We start from the raw sequence: 15,957 nt of genomic DNA, 5'->3' as shown, positions 1-15,957 counted from the left end.
GCCTTAAATCTAAAATGATTTCGTCTAAAGTGTTGCATCCTTCCATCCTAATCTCCAGGAATTCCTATTCCTTCTATTTTATTCCCTAATAATCAAGTCATACCTCAATATCTTCCATTAAATCACGGACTTGGAGCAATTTATGACTAGAGCTCAGTAACACACTTCCGATGCTTCCAACAATGTTCTTGTCATCAAAATCCTTGAAGGGATTGAAAGCTAGTCCTGTTACCTAGAGACAAGACAACTCCAGTCTCATCAATTGACGAAATATTTATAAATAACATCCCAATAGGTAATAAGGCATCAGATATCATAAATTAAAGTAAATGTTGGGATTTTCCCCTTGCTAATATCTCAAATGAAATATTTCTCATTATAACATCATATGAGAAAGAATTAATTAAAGATGAGTCATTTACTTGTAACCCTCAGAATTCTTAGTTTTTTACATCTTTATACCTGGAGGATTCTACTTTACTAGGAAGTGAGTATTCTGCCTTCCAGGATAAGGCAACAACCCTACTTCTGTTTGTAGATAATTGCTGAAAGAAATACAACATACTGATATGACTAGGTTGGTATACTGAGTCAATAATTATTCAGATATTCCAAGCTATGTATAAATAGTGAAGAGTTGAGACCAATTAGAATCATAACATAGAAACTTAGTTAAATCCAGAAGTCCGTTGAATGATCCCAACCTCTATACTGGATCATTTTTAAGAGGCCTCCATTCCTGCCAGCATAAGATAGAAATTAGTGGCGCACAACCTTCTCTCACTTGGTCTGGGCAGCCTACATTGAAGGTGCATTCCTTTCACCTAAATGCCTACAGCCCTCAAATCCCATTTTCACTCTGATCAGAATCAGTTTCACTCTCACCTGGACGTTAACTCCTGGGTGTTTGTTCAAGAGCTCCTCCAGGGCTGAAGCTGATGGAAAGCCTAACCTCACAGGTGCTGGGTAACCCAGAGTGTAAGAGCTCAGAGGCAAAGTTGATACGTTTTGGCTAATGAAAAAGAATTTCAATGGAAATCAATTTCTGTGTGTTCTCTAAAGATCAAAAACCTAAAATGAAACTCTTCGCCTTCTTTCTCCTCTGTTACCTGCTCAGCATCAGAGTAGCAACCGAAGAGGTCAAAGTCACCGAAGACGCAGAGAAGTGATTCTGCTCTAGAAATTCTTCCTGGATCTTACCAAGGGCCAGCAAGGACGTGTTCAGCATATTTTCTACCTGCATTTAGAGGAAAACACCATGTAACTTCAGTGTATTGTGTGAGTGAAATAATGATTTTGAGAGGGTTGGAAGGGGAACAAGGATCTTGACAATGATGTAATGAAGGGTGACATTCATTGGAAAGGACCCACAGAAAGTACTTGCAGTCTGGCTCAAGACTTGCCATCCTTTGTATGAACTAAGAGGGCCACCCACGGAAATATTTCTTTGCCTCATGATATAAGCTGCCTTAGACTTGCTTATGACAGGTTTCTTTTTCAAAATAGCTTTATTGCAATGAAATTCACACATACAATTCACCCAGAGTATATGATTAATATTTTTTAGTATATTCACAGTGCATCTATCACCACGATCTAATTTTAGATCATTTTCATCTCCCCTGAAATAAACCCAGTACCCAGTAGCACTCACTGTGCCTTCTCCTGCCCCCATCCCCTGTAGTCCTAGGTAACCACTAATCTACATTCTGTATCTATAGATTTGCCTCTTCTGGACATTTCATATAAATGGAATCACAACATACAGTCTTTTGTGACTGGCTTCTTTCACTTAGGATAATGTTTCCAAGGTTCATCCATGTTGTAGCATGTATCAGCACTTCACTCTCTTGTTGCCGAATAATATTCTATCATATGGCCCCACATATGATAGAACATATACACACGTATGTCCACACAAGTTTTAGTGTGGACATACATGTGTATATTCCAAAGAGTGGAATTGCTGGGTCACATGGTAATTCCATTTTTAACATTTTGAGGAACTGTCAAACTGTTTTCCAAAGCGCCTGTATCATTTTACATGCCAACAATGTATGAGGGTTCCAATTTCTCTAGCTCCTTGCCAACACTTGTTATTGTCTGTCTTTTTGGATGGGAAGTGCTATCTCATTGTGGTTTGATTTGCATTTCCCTAATGACTAATGATGTTGAACATCTTTTCATGTGAATAGCAAATTTCATTTATTGAGTATTTACCATGTGCCAAGCACTTGACTAAATTCTTTGCACTGGATTACAGCACTAGGTACTCTTGGCTCACTGGTGGAATAGAGAGGAAGACCCTGGAGCAGGCCTGACAGAGTGGTCTTTTCAGTGGTGCATACTTAGCTGAATTCTCTGTAGAAGTTTAGGGAGAGGCTGTGTGATACCTGGATCTGTCAAGATTAAAAAGTTTCTAAACAGAGTTGGCCACTGGTGTATACTTCACCAACCTGCTCAACGTCATGCTTGGACCTTTGCTGACTTGCTTCACCAGCTTCTATTACACTGTTGGGGGAGCGAAAGAGGCAGACGGTCGCAGAAGTTTTGAAGCCCAGATTGCTGTTGTTCTGAAATGGGCTCTTCAGTAATTGCTCATTCAGGTAAATAAGGGAATCAATGACATCGACCTGGGAATTTTAGGAAGCAAAGATTCATCCCTGAACTGTTTATGATGGTTTTAAATTTATTTGTGTTCTTCTTATAAGGAGTTCAGTGTTCCTTGCACATTTCAAATGCAGTTTTATAAAAATCAATATTACAACTTGGCAGGGAAGGAAAATATATTATTACATATGACCTACGGGGAGGATTCGTATTTCAGATTATTCTAAGAAACTGACATAATCCTTTTTGAGTGATAAGTAGATCAAACACCTAATTAACAAAACTAAGCTAACAAAAGGAATGCTGAGGAAAAGAACAATGCTGACTGAAATACTGAGTAGATTATACCTTTGTAGGTAGGGCCTCAAAAGCATTCAAGATAGACTTAAAATAGAGATCAAGGGGAAGTTCTAAATGAAACAGAAAACATCAATTCTCCTTTCTGTAGGTTGTTCTCATGTAAAACAAGTCAAATAAGAAGGTTAAGCAAATTGACAGATATTTACTGAATATCTACTGTAGGTACTATTATTTTTGTTTTGAAATGTTATTTATTTTCAAAGATACATTTACTAAAAACTTCTGCAAAATAAAAGATACAATAAACACAGTTAAAAATAAGACAGGGGCACAAAATATTCGCAACATACGCAACAAAAGGTTGACATCAATAATAACTAAAGCTCTTCTCCAAACAAATAAGGGAAAGACAAACAATCCAATGGGGGACAAATGGATGAACGACATGAAGAAGCAATTCAGAGGAGCAATAAAAATGGCAGGTAAATACGTAAAATGATATTCAACCGCCTTAGTGCTCAATAAAATGCTTTTCTTCCTTGCCTTTGAAATTGGTAAAAATAAGTGTGGGGAAACGGTTGGTGGGAATGCAAAACAGTGGCTTTGAGGAGGGCAATTTTGTCATCTATTGAAAATTTAAAAGCCCATCAACTTTATTTGTAGCTCTCTATCCCACAGAAATCCTTTCCTTAACTACTCAAAGACGTAGGTACTAGGATGTTCACGGATATACTATTTGCAAGGGTAAACAAAAAATATCCGTATGAACATTAAGCAGAATGAGTTCACTTACGTGTACTGACACGAGAAGCTATCCACGACAGTGTTAAGTAAAAAAATCAAGGGGCAGAAATTTGTATACTTTAACCCCACTTTTGCTTAAAAAAAAAAACAAAACCACAAACTTATGTATGCATAGAAAAAAGTTTGGAAGGTTATGCACGGCAAATTAACAGTAAACTAATAACAGTGATTATATCTAGAGAACAGAATTAGCAGGAAGGACGAAGATGGTGAGGGCTTTTGCTTTTTACTTTATATGCTTTTGTTCTGATTTTTAAATAACAAGCATATATTATTTCTGTAATTAAAAAGTTCAACAAACCCAATACAGGTGGCATTTATATGCTTATTGCAGAATATCTGAAAATATAGGAAATGGAAAAAAGAAAATTAAAATTCTCACTAATCTCACCACCTTAATTTACCTATGTGTAGGGAGTAGAAAGAGGCATGAATAATTACTGGGAAGCAACATTGCAAGTGTGGTTGCAACAAACGCAAATATCATGGGGACACTGATTTTTGATCCTGTTTCCAGGCTGTATCCTGTATCTATGAGAAGCAGTGGATCTATTTTCGTCTCCCATGATTTCTCCTATCAAATATATCAGAAAGGCAGTAACGTGATAAATGAACAAGAGAAAATAAACACAGCATAGCTGAGAATGCCACTACTGATCAATTTTTTCACAATCTTCAGGTTTAAAGGTACAAATATACTTGTTAATATTTAAATCGACTCTCCACAAAATAGTTTTATAATGCTAAATTCTGTACAGGGTACAATCCTCAGATTACATATTGTCTATTTTATTATACATTTTCTTTTTTTCACTTTCCCGTTTGTCAGAGCTTGTTCCCTCCTGATCACCCTCTGCTTACCTGAGCTGACTCAGAAAATCCGGGGATAACGGCTGTCAGTTTCTGGAGCACGTCACAAGCTTTCTGTAGTGTGTTGTGAGCTTGCAAACTAGGAATTGCTTTGCTAAAGTTCCCTGGTGTTTCATCTATGACCTATTGGGGAAAAAGGATTTTGTCAAAATTATTTACATAAAATTATTGCCCTTTAGTAGTTTGAGACATTGTTTTAACAAGAGTTGACCTTTGATAACGTTACAAACTCTATGAATCACAGGCTCTCCATAACAGTTATTACTGTCAGAAGCTTTTCTGCAAATGGGTAGAATTTATTTTCACCTCTTCCATACAGTAGAGAAAATGGATAACAAGGTGATACAACGATTGACCCAAGGACAAAGGAGACTGGAAATATGATTTATAAGAGTAAGTTTAAGTCTCCAGGCCATGATCAAAAGTGAGGGAAACCTGGAAATCAAAACAACGAAAATAAACTCTTCTATTCAGAAGTATGTTTACCCCCTCAGGTTTCCCACTGTGTTTGTTTCCCTCAATTCAAGAGTTCATGTTCAAGAGGGAAGTACTTGAAATACCACATGGCAGGAGATGGGAGGCAGAAAACCCCTCTGAGAGAACAAACCCAGAACACTGAGCATGGTCCCAAAGCTTAAGGAGCTGCTTCTTTTGAACTGAAGTCCAACCCTGAGATACTCTGTTTACACCAACCACTTGGTTCGATTTCTATAGAACAACGCACTTATTGCTTAATTCAATCACACGTTCATTGAATCCTTATTCAACGCCTACTGTTAGGCTCAGGAGTTGGAGCAGTAAAGGTCAATTATGATCCCGCCCTCATGGACCACACAACTGAATAGGGTTATTCCTGGCTCGTAGGGTTCGTGGGAGGTTGGATCAGGTGTCGAGTGATCTTAGAGTTGAAGACCACCTGATTTTTGGTTTTACACTTTAGGACTGAGGTGTAAATAAGTAGGAATGCAGATGTCAGTGAGACACAGTTGTCACCCACCTGTGCGTTTGCCAATGGAGGTCAGGTCTTATTTAAAGCAATTCTAGCTACACCCAGGTAGGTCCTTGAGGATGCCTTGTTTGATACGTTAGAGCAGAATGTGTACCCTGGGGTAAATCACGGGAGATCTCACCACCGCCTTAGCCTTTCTCTAATGTCTCTTAATAAAGCTTTATTGTCGTCTCCATAGAAGTTCTGCTCATCTTTGGTTAGACTTACTCCTAGGTACTCGCTGTAGTATCTTTTCTTTTTAAAATCTAATTTTCTTTTTTATTTTTTTATTTTATTTTATTTTTTTTTGTGAGGAAGATCAGCCCTGAGCTAACATCCATGCTAATCCTCCTCTTTTTGCTGAGGAAGACTGGCTCTGAGCTAACATCTATTGCCAATCCTCCTCCTTTTTTTTTTCCCCAAAGCCCCACTAGATAGTTGTATGTCATAGCTGCACATCCTTCTAGTTACTGTATGTGGGACGTGGCCTCAGTATAGCCGGAGAAGCGGTGCGTCGGTGCGCGCCCGGGATCCAAACCTGGGCCGCCAGCAGCGGAGCGCATGCACTTAACCGCTAAGTCACGGGGCCGGCCCCTAAATCTAATTTTCTAACTGATTGTTGCCAATATGTATACAGTTAGCTTTAGTATACTGATCTGGTATTCAGCAACATCACTAAATTCTCTTTATGTTTCTAATAATTTATCTGTAGACTCTTGGATGTTCTATACTTCAGACTTCTTTTTATTTAAGGAAAACAATACACTCTTTGTTTAAGCTACCGTGGGTCAGTTTTTTCTCCCAGGAGAACACAATGCTAACAGAGGCAATAGTGAACATCTAGTTTCCATTACCAATGAAAGCAGACCCAGAGTAAACAGGATTATTTTTCACAGGGAAATGTGAGATTGCATAGAAGTAGGGCTTGTGTTAACAAAAAAATGAGGAAAAGCAGGATGATTTTCTTCAGTCAACATTGTCAAAGTGGCTTTGCCTTTTTTTTAAGTTCGTGGGGAAAAGGGAAGAATGGTGAAAGGGGTGAGTTGGTGAGTAGGAAGAATTGTCTAGAAGGGTTTGCTGCTGCTGAAAAAGTGTGGCAGGTGAGCAAAGCTTCCTCCCCATCTGAAGCACTAAACATAACAGCAGTAAAGAATAATCAGACATTAAATACTGAAATGAGTATAAAACCCATTGCGGAATATTTTCATGGGCTTGTTTTGTTTTTGCTTTTAACTGGAATAGACGCTTGTCTGTTAGGCCTTCTTAGGTGTCGTTCTGCTCGGAGGTAAAGGGTGAAGCTGGCCCCTTCCCAGCATCACTATTCTGAAACATCACCAAAACAGAAGGAAAGAATAAAAGCGCCTTTTCAGTGTCACAAGGGTTCCCAGTTGTGACTTCAGTTTTCCGTGTTTACCTGATGGGATGCACCCTGAAGTGAGGCTCGTAGACGAGTGGTGAAGACGTCTGCAGCCGAGCCCTCTGTGGGGTTTGGGGTTCTTTCCACCGGAGCTTTTTCAGCATGTGTGACAGATGCAGGCCTGGTGAGCTCTGCTTTCACAAGGAGAGGCTGGCTGGTGGGTATAGACGTGACTGATACTCCCTGTGGTGTGACTTTGGGTGGTCTTGAAGGAAATGAGCTGGCGGGATGGCACAAGGTCTTGGACTAAAAGATAAAAATAGCCAAAGGAAAAGGCTGAATCTGATTTCACGAAATAATGAATAATTAACACAGTGTTTCCAAAATTGCTCTGGAACTCCCATGTCCTGTGAGATATTAAGAGACATTTTTCTCAAAAGGATCTCGTGCTCAAACAGTTTTGAGAAAGCAGTATACTATATTACCCTCTGTAGGATTCACAAGTACATTAGTGTATCTGTTGTCAACCAGTCATAATTAAACATCTACCAAGTGCTAAGCAATGTTCTGGGGAACTAGGGATACAACAATGAAGAAAATGAGCCAAGTTCTTGTCCTCAGGGAGCCTCCATTTTACTGGTGGAGACAGAGAGACAAATTATAGCATGTATTGAATAAAGGGAAGAAAAAAATAAGGGTAAGTAGATGAACAAAAAGGTGCTCAGATGTCAAGAGAGGGCATTTTTGCTGAGAGTTGAATAAAGGGAGAGAGAAAGCTCTGCCAAAATATTGGGGAAGGGCATTTGAGAAGTGCAAAGGCCCTGAGGCCACAGCTGGGTTTGTTTCAGGAAGAACAAGGAGGCTAGATGTGCAAAAGTGGGAACTGGGGAAATCAAAAAGATCCTAGGAGTAGGGTGGGAATGAGGGATGGGGGTGGGGCGAGCATGTCATAAGTCAGGCAATTGAGAAGAGTATGATTGACATGAGAAGACACCGGGGGCTCTGAGGAGCAGTAGCATGGTCTGACTTCCGTTGTGAAGAATCCCTCTGACTGCTGTGTTGAGAACGGACAGAAAAATGTTGAGGGGAGAAGCAAGGAGCTCAGTAGGAGGCAGATGCAAAGTTCAGATGGGAGATGATGGTGGCTTGGCCTGGGGTGTGATAACGGTGAAGAAGGTGAGAAGTGGTTAGGTTTGGGGCACATGAAGGCTCTGAGAAGTGCTGCAGTCAACAACCTTTTCTTTCTTTCCTTCCGGCATCATTTTAAGCAATGTTGGTGATTATTCTGCAGAACATCACTTGGGAAATACAGTCGTCCCTCAGTATCCACAGGGATACCCAAATCTGCGGATGCTCAAGTCTGTTACATAAAATGGAGTAGTATTTGCATAGAACGTATGCACATCCTCACGTATACTTTATTTTTTTATTTTTATTTTTTTTGTGAGGAGAACCAGCCCTGAGCTAACATCCAATGCCAATCCTCCTCTTTTTTGCTGAGGAAGACTGGCCCTGGGCTAACATCCATGCCCATCTTCCTCTACTTTATATGGGACGCCGCCACAGCATGGCTTAACAAGCGGTGCGTCGGTGCACGCCTGGGATCCGAACCGGCGAACCCCGGGCCGCCGCAGCAGAACGTGCGCACCTAACCACTTGCGCCACCGGGCCGGCCCCTCACGTATACTTTAAATCATCTCTAGATTACTTATAATACCTAATGCAGTGTAAATGCTATGTAAATAGTTGTTATGCTGAAGGAAAAAACTCTACATGTTCGGTATAGACACAACCATCTCACGCCTTTCCATCACAGTTGGTTGAATCTGTGAACATAGAACCCATGGATACAGGGGGCCGACTGTACTGACTTAAGGGATTTTTACTTCATCCCTGTTCTCTTTTATGCTGCTAGAAACACTTATTATTTTTTTTTTACAATGAATCAAACAAATGTAAATCTCTATTTAGACATCCACTGAAAGGTTTCTATGTGGGACACAAAGGCATAAGGCTGAGAAATCTCTTGAAGGTAAAATTTTATAGATTATGCAAAGTTTCTACTTTTATTTTCTTTTCACTCAGATTTATTTTTCCTTTAAAAATTAAAAAAAAATTTATTGCATTGTATATATTTTTGCAAGATGCCACAAGTCCTTTTTGGAATGAAATAGGGAATAAACAACCAACCAACCAACAAATGATAATTATACCCACATGAAAGCCAAAGATCAGCTTTAAAAAATTCTTTAATAAAGCATCCCTTAGGGGCCTGTCTGGTGGCGTAGTGGTTGAGTTCGGCATGCTCTGCTTCAGTAGCTCAGGTTCGTGGGTTCAGATCCTGGGTGTGGACCTACACCACTCGTCAAGCCATGCTGTGGCAGTACCCCACATACAAAACAGGGAAGACTGCTACAGATGTAGCTCAGGGCCCATCTTCCTCAAGCAAAAAAAAGGAGGATTGGCAACAGGTGTTAGCTCAGGGCCGATCTTCCTCACCAAAAAAAAATATATAATAATAATAATAAAATAAAAAAATAAAGCATCCATTAAATCTGATTCTTTCCTGCACTTAAGTACTTTCCTTTCCTTATTAGAAAACTATATGTAGAGCACTCAGTGAGACAGAGGAGAGTTCTGGCAGGACCCACCAGGAATGACAAAGAGAACAATCTGCCAAGATGCATGTTGTGAAGGGTAGTACTTACAGGATTAGGACGAGCAGGTTGGCGACACATGGATGAACAATTAGTGGCTACTATAGAAAAAAGAAAGTAGATTAGGTTCAAGTCAAAGCCTAGGATAGAAATATTTCTTTCTAGTTTATCTGAGGATGTCTTATTCTTGGCTAAAAACAACGCAAATCATTTTACATAGGAAATCAAAGCGATCCTGCTCCACTGTTGATAGATCTGGAGACAAGCTAGAATTCTGGGGCTGAAGCATTACAAATCACTAATGTCTAATCCATTTGCTTACTCTTCAAAGACCCTCTGTATAAAAACAAATACTAAATCAAATCAATCATAAAGTTGCTGACATATAAACATTACTGCAGAAATATATGCCTCATAATTTTGCCAAAAAGAGGAGCTCTTTATTAATAAATTGGGGCATATTTCTGATAGATTTTTGGAAAGTGATCATTTACAACATTTTACCAGATCACCATTATTGCTTTCATTTTCTTCCCACATTTTCTAGTAAGAAAACCATAATCTGAAGGGAACATAGTGTGTTAACATGCCTATTTGCTATTAACTTAGGTTGACTTCTTTCAAGGCGTGAAAGTCCAGACCCATTACAATTTACCTATCAATAGCATGCCTACTTTGCCCTTTCTATCTTGTAACATTCCCTCTGCTGTTCATCGGACTAGTAAGTACATTTAGCAGCAAAATCACTGCAGCTACTACTGCTGGGAGAGGAAAGAGTTCTGAGATGTCTTTCTGATCAGATGCTATGTCTTTCTATCAAGGCAAACAGGATGGAGGGTAGAAGAAAGAAACTGGATTTTGAGTTAGAAAGCCTGCATTCCAGAGCTGGTTTGCCTTTTACGGCAACTATGAAGCTTTGAGCAAATAACTTAACTTCTTAGTTTTCTCATCTGTAGAATGGATACAATAATATTTAATGATGTGAAAATTAAAGCCATTTCATTAGGTCAACAGCCTACTGGGAACAGGGAACTGACCCTGCACTTCAACTGTGGCTCTGAAAAGGGGTTATGACCACTAGAAAAGCTCATAGTCAGCTGAACTAAGGGTGATCCAATTTCTTGGTCTACTGACAAACATGTTTGGACAGAGCTTGCCTTAAAAGATAAGGAAAAAAACAATAAAAGGGAGCCTATGAATAGCACTCTAGAACCTGGGAATTGAATCCAGAGGACTCAGGGGAAAGTATATCTCTGAAAATTATCCACAGAAAAATCCAGAAAAATATTTCAGAAAGATATTTAACATCCTTAATAGGAACAGAAAACCTTAAGATAAACCAACTGAAGCTAAAATGCACAAGAATGAGATATATTAAAAGAGAAATAAATGATATGAGAGGATTTCAAGGAAACTAAAATGCTACAGAAAAATTAAAATCCACACTGGAATAATACAGAATAGTACTGATGCAGAAAAATCAAATCAGTGATACGGAGGGTAAATGTGAGGAGTTCTCCTAGAATGCAACAGAGATAGTGATAAATATGAGACCATTCTTTTCATTTGAAAGAATGACAGGGAATATATGAAGGACAGAAATCTACAATACAGCACATAGATAACTGGTATTTCTTAAGGACAAAACGAGAACAAATGAAATAGAACTGATAAATAGGTAGAATAGAATAAAACTTGCATTAGCCAAGAAAGATGTGTATGTATAACATCACATTCAAGGCAAAATCAGTGAAAAGTAACCTATATACATGCTAAGAAAATTTCTGTACTACAAGGATTTAAAAATTCTACATGCAATCTGATAGGGGAAAAAAAGCTACCTATTTAAAAAAAAAAAGCTAACCTTAGTTTTTTCCACTATAGCATTAAATACCAAAAGACAAGGAAACGATGTCTACAGGGTTTTGAAGGGAAGACTGTGACGAAGGAAATATAGCCCTTTCATTGCAGAGACTGTTGATTATTCCCCACTATGTCCTCCCTTTCTTCTATGGGAACATGGTAGCCCAGCCAAGGACTACATTTCCCAGCCTTCCTTGCACGCACCTGTGTGGCCATGTGATCAGGTCCTGACCAACGCGATATGATAAGAAGTAATAGGCGCAATTTCCAGGCTGTGCTCTTAAAAAGAAAGGATCAGGTCCCCCACTTTCCCTTCTCCCCATCCCACTTGCTGGAATTCGAACATGGATGCAGGGGCTTTTATAGACCATGAGATGGAAGTTACAAGTTGATGATGGCAGAACAAGGAAGAGCGAGCTTGGGTCTCATAAAACAGGGAGCCATCCTATCAGCCCTGGGCTGCCTCCTTAGACTGTCATGTGAAAGAGAAATGAACTCTTGATTTATTTAAGCTACCATTTTGGCTTTTGTTTTAACTTGTATACCCTGCTAAAGTATGGCTTATTGGGAAAGGACAAGAAAGATCTCTTGACTATACACGAGTTCCCAAAATATTTCCAACAATAGATCTTTATTGAAAAGACAATTGGAATAGACAGGAGACAAAATTAAGAACTCAAGAAAAGTAAAATTAGGGTATAAAATGACTAGTGATAAATATGAAACGAGTTAAAATAGATCTAAGTTCTAAGTTGTTGGAAATGTGGTTTTGACAAAAATTTTTAAAAAGTCTTCTTAAGAGAAGTTGTATAATATAAAAAATAATTTAATATAACGATAACTTGAATAAAACCCACAGAATATACTAACAAAATCTAGGGAGTAACAGTGAGGGGGGAGAAACTAAGATGTGCTGTATACTCTTATAACCAGATGAGGGGGTTTCAAAAGAGACTGTTTCATTGCTGAGCCAGACAATCAGAAAAAACATAGGTATAAGAATGTGTTATTAAAAAGAACAACAACTCCTTGAGGGTTAACAATTAAAACAAGAATATTGAAGAGGAAAATTTCAACAAAAGACAGAACAAAGTAGCAAGCAAGCATTAGAACCAGAAAGCATAGAACAAGCAAGAAGTGATGTTATTAAAATAAAATTAAATGTAAACTCTACTATAAAAAAATTCTGTGTGTAAAATACATAGATCTATTTACATGAAATTTAATAGGACACACTTAAAGTGACGTAAAATTTTTAAAGGACCATACATACATAAATATAAGGCAACTCCCCAAATAAGGCAATCTCCTCTGTTTCTCAGGTAGGAGATTTTTAAAAAGTTATTTTGGGGGCAAAACAACTATATAAACTTGAAGGATATCGGTGAAACAGTCAAATGTCTACTTATTTAATTTAGTAATTTAGTTTTACAAAGGTATATTTAAAATCACATTACATAAAGTAGTATATTAATTTAGAAGCATTGCTCTCATGAAACTCACATTTCGTGATATAGCTTTATTCAGACTTTTCAAATGCATCTTTGACATTACCGCTTTCGTTATAATCAGAACAACTTTTGGAATTTTTTAACAGTTTTCCCAAATACGTCATCTTTACTTCCATCCAGTGCAATCACTAAACATTTTTTCCCCAACTCACAAGTACCCATTTACAAAGCATTCAGAAAAGTTGAGTTTTACATTTAGATATATATTCATGTCTCTACAACAATAACACTTTCTAAATTGCTCTTTTAAGGGATACCTAAAGAGTTTGTTGACAAGGACATCTAAAACTTGAAGTTATGAGGTCATACCGTTAAGAATAATCACTAGATCCACTTTAAATTTGTCTCTTTTTCCACCCATTCTGTCAGGTGATCTCTATAGTAATCGTCCATCACTGATATTGATTGAGGTCATTTAGGGCTAATGCACCTTCCCCAAATAGTATTTATTTTTCAAAATCAAAAAAAAAAAAAAAAGAGAGACAACAGCACAATTTGAAAGACTCTGCAAGGACTTTAAGACGACTTTCTTTTTTGATGGAAATTTTTGTGGGAAAAAAATCCTTATCTTTTATTTGGGCATATGTGAAAAGAAGATGGCCAAGGATATATCAAGAAAACAAGTATATATAAACTGAAAGCAAAGATTGCAATATTAAGATCAGACACAATAGAATGCAACGAATATGTATCAGGTGCATGTTATCACGACACATTTCAGCATTAATTCAGTACATGCACCCATTAAGGCAGGAATTGATTTCGCTACACAGTACCTGAGGTCATTTTGTCTCTCGTTATTGCCATTTCTGCTTTTGTCTTCTTGGGTCTCCAAAGTAAATGAGAATTAATTTCATTTCTTTCATAACTGGCATCTTGGTCCGAAAGGGCATCTATTTGGAGGCCAGGGTAAAAGTTAATTTATAGGATATAGCTCTAGATTTAAGTCTATAAATAAGCATTACAAGCACAGATGTGAGAATCAAGAAAACACAAATTAAAGATTACTATCCAGTTCTTTTTTTTTTAAGAACAATAACATAGGACTTCTGAAGTAGCTCTTGTGCTCTAAGCATAGTCACGTCACCTTATACTCTCCAACGTCTCAAAATTAGGTCCACCAGTTGGGTCAACACTAAGACAGAGAATTAAGTTCATTTTAAGAAATTATATTCTAAGTATAACACTCTCCTTTGTGTTCTATAATTCTTATTGGTAGAGATAAGAGTTCAGAAGGTGGGCAGTAACATTCTTGAGCGTGCCTCCTGTGTACTTTGCTGTTTCTCACACATGGTGGTGAACACGGCTAGAGAAAAGCCTACAACCTCACTGACCATATCTCAGGTCAAATGCAGGATCACCAACCTCGAGTGGCCTGCCTTCGAGCCACCTGGCAAAAAGACTGTATTCCCCTCATCTATTCACTCTTCTGCTCTCCTAGAAGACCCTTTCCACTTCCTCCAACAACTAGTAGTCTCCCTGATCCTCATTTTCAGCTCAGGTGATAACCTTGCTCTCTACCTCAAGGAGAAAATGCAAGCAATTAAAAGAGTTCTTTCCACAGACTCCTGCCACCACATCTGCCACCTACCAGCATCTGTACACACAGAAACCACCCTCTCTCCTGTTACTACTAGCTCTCCGTGCTCCCACCCACAGTGAATCCCTCTAGCTGCGCACTGGCTCAGATCAAAGACATCCTTCCAGCAGGCTTTTTCCATCTTAAGAAAGAAAACCCCACCAACTTACATTGCCTCATGAACTATTGCTCCAGTTCATTCCTGCTCCTGAGCAAAATTCCTTTAAAAAATTGTCTAAACTTGCTACGTCTAATTCCTCTCCCGCTCTCTCCCTTTTTCCTTACTTCTAGGGATTGCATTTTTTCCTTTTGATTTAAGTTTGTTTTCTTATTATGTAAAATATTTATAGAGTTCCAATGTCCTAACTTAAACAAGGCACACTTGGAAAGGTCTAAATTCGATCTTTGTTCTTTCCACGCTATTCCTTCCTTTCCCCATAGATAATCATTTTTATTAGTTTTTGTTTGTTTTTCTATTATGTTATATATATGTACATATATATGCATATATATTCACATTACCCCCCTTTCTTAGATTAAAGTAGCATACTATATACATTGTTCTGCAGCTTGCTTTTTTCCCACTAAAAAAATGTATTATAGAGATAACCTCCTTGCAGTACACAGAGAGTATGAAGGAAGATGCTGTAAGCATTCATGTACACGTTTTTGTGTGAACATAGGTTTTCATTTCTTTGCAAAAAATGCCCAGGAGTACAGTTGCTGGGTTGTATGTCTAGTATTTTAAGAAACTGCCAAACTGTTTCCCAGAGTGGCTGTGCCTTTTTACATTCCCGCCAACAATATAGGAGTGATCCAGTTTCTCTGCATCCTCACCAGAATTTGGTGTTGTCACTACTTTTTTTTTTTTTTGGCCATTCTGACAGGTGGGTAGTGATAGCTCCCAAATGAAAATTGTGGTTTTCATTTGCATTTCCCTAATGGCTAAAGCTGTTGAACATTTTTGCATGGGCTCATTTGCCCTCTGTATATCCTCTTCAGTGACATGCCTCTTCATGTCTTTTGTTCATTTTCAAATTATGTTGTCTGTTTTTTACTGCTGAGTTTTGAGAGTCCCTTATATAGTCTGGATACAAATCCTTTGTCTGATGTGTGGTTTGCAAATATTTCCTCCCAGTCTGTGGTTTATCTTTCCTCTTCTTAATAGGGTCCTTCTCAGAGCAAAAGCTTTTAAAATTTTGATGAAGTCTAATTTATCAATTATCCCTTTTATAGACTGTGCTTTTGGTGTCAAGACTAAAAACTCTTTGCCTACTCCTAAGTCCCAAAGATTTTCTCCTGTTTTTTTCTCCTTTTTCGTAGGTTTAAAATTTACATAGTCTGTGGTCTATTTTGAGTTAATTTCTTATAAGCTGTGAGACTTAGGTCAAGGTTTATTTTTCTTCCTATGGATGACG

General features: G+C 38.2%; 1 protein-coding gene across 1 annotated transcript in view; it reads right to left on the bottom strand.

Moving 5' to 3' along the window:
• The window catches only part of PKD1L3 (polycystin 1 like 3, transient receptor potential channel interacting), a 354,098-nt gene that overhangs the window by 53,985 nt on the left and 284,156 nt on the right, over nt 1–15,957 (bottom strand). The window contains exons 2-9 of the mRNA XM_058528165.1: nt 13,737–13,853; nt 9,638–9,687; nt 6,987–7,235; nt 4,576–4,707; nt 2,457–2,633; nt 1,110–1,237; nt 886–1,012; nt 104–232 (exon numbers count right to left, since the gene is read on the bottom strand). Coding sequence (XP_058384148.1) covers nt 104–232; nt 886–1,012; nt 1,110–1,237; nt 2,457–2,633; nt 4,576–4,707; nt 6,987–7,235; nt 9,638–9,687; nt 13,737–13,853 — 1,109 coding nt within the window. The remainder of the gene's footprint in view (nt 1–103; nt 233–885; nt 1,013–1,109; nt 1,238–2,456; nt 2,634–4,575; nt 4,708–6,986; nt 7,236–9,637; nt 9,688–13,736; nt 13,854–15,957) is intronic.

This window comes from Diceros bicornis, chromosome 32 (genome assembly GCF_020826845.1).
Source record: "Diceros bicornis minor isolate mBicDic1 chromosome 32, mDicBic1.mat.cur, whole genome shotgun sequence".
NCBI lineage: Eukaryota > Metazoa > Chordata > Mammalia > Perissodactyla > Rhinocerotidae > Diceros > Diceros bicornis.
The sequence above is the reverse complement of the archived record's forward strand: the minus strand, read 5'-3'. Positions and strand labels throughout refer to the sequence as shown.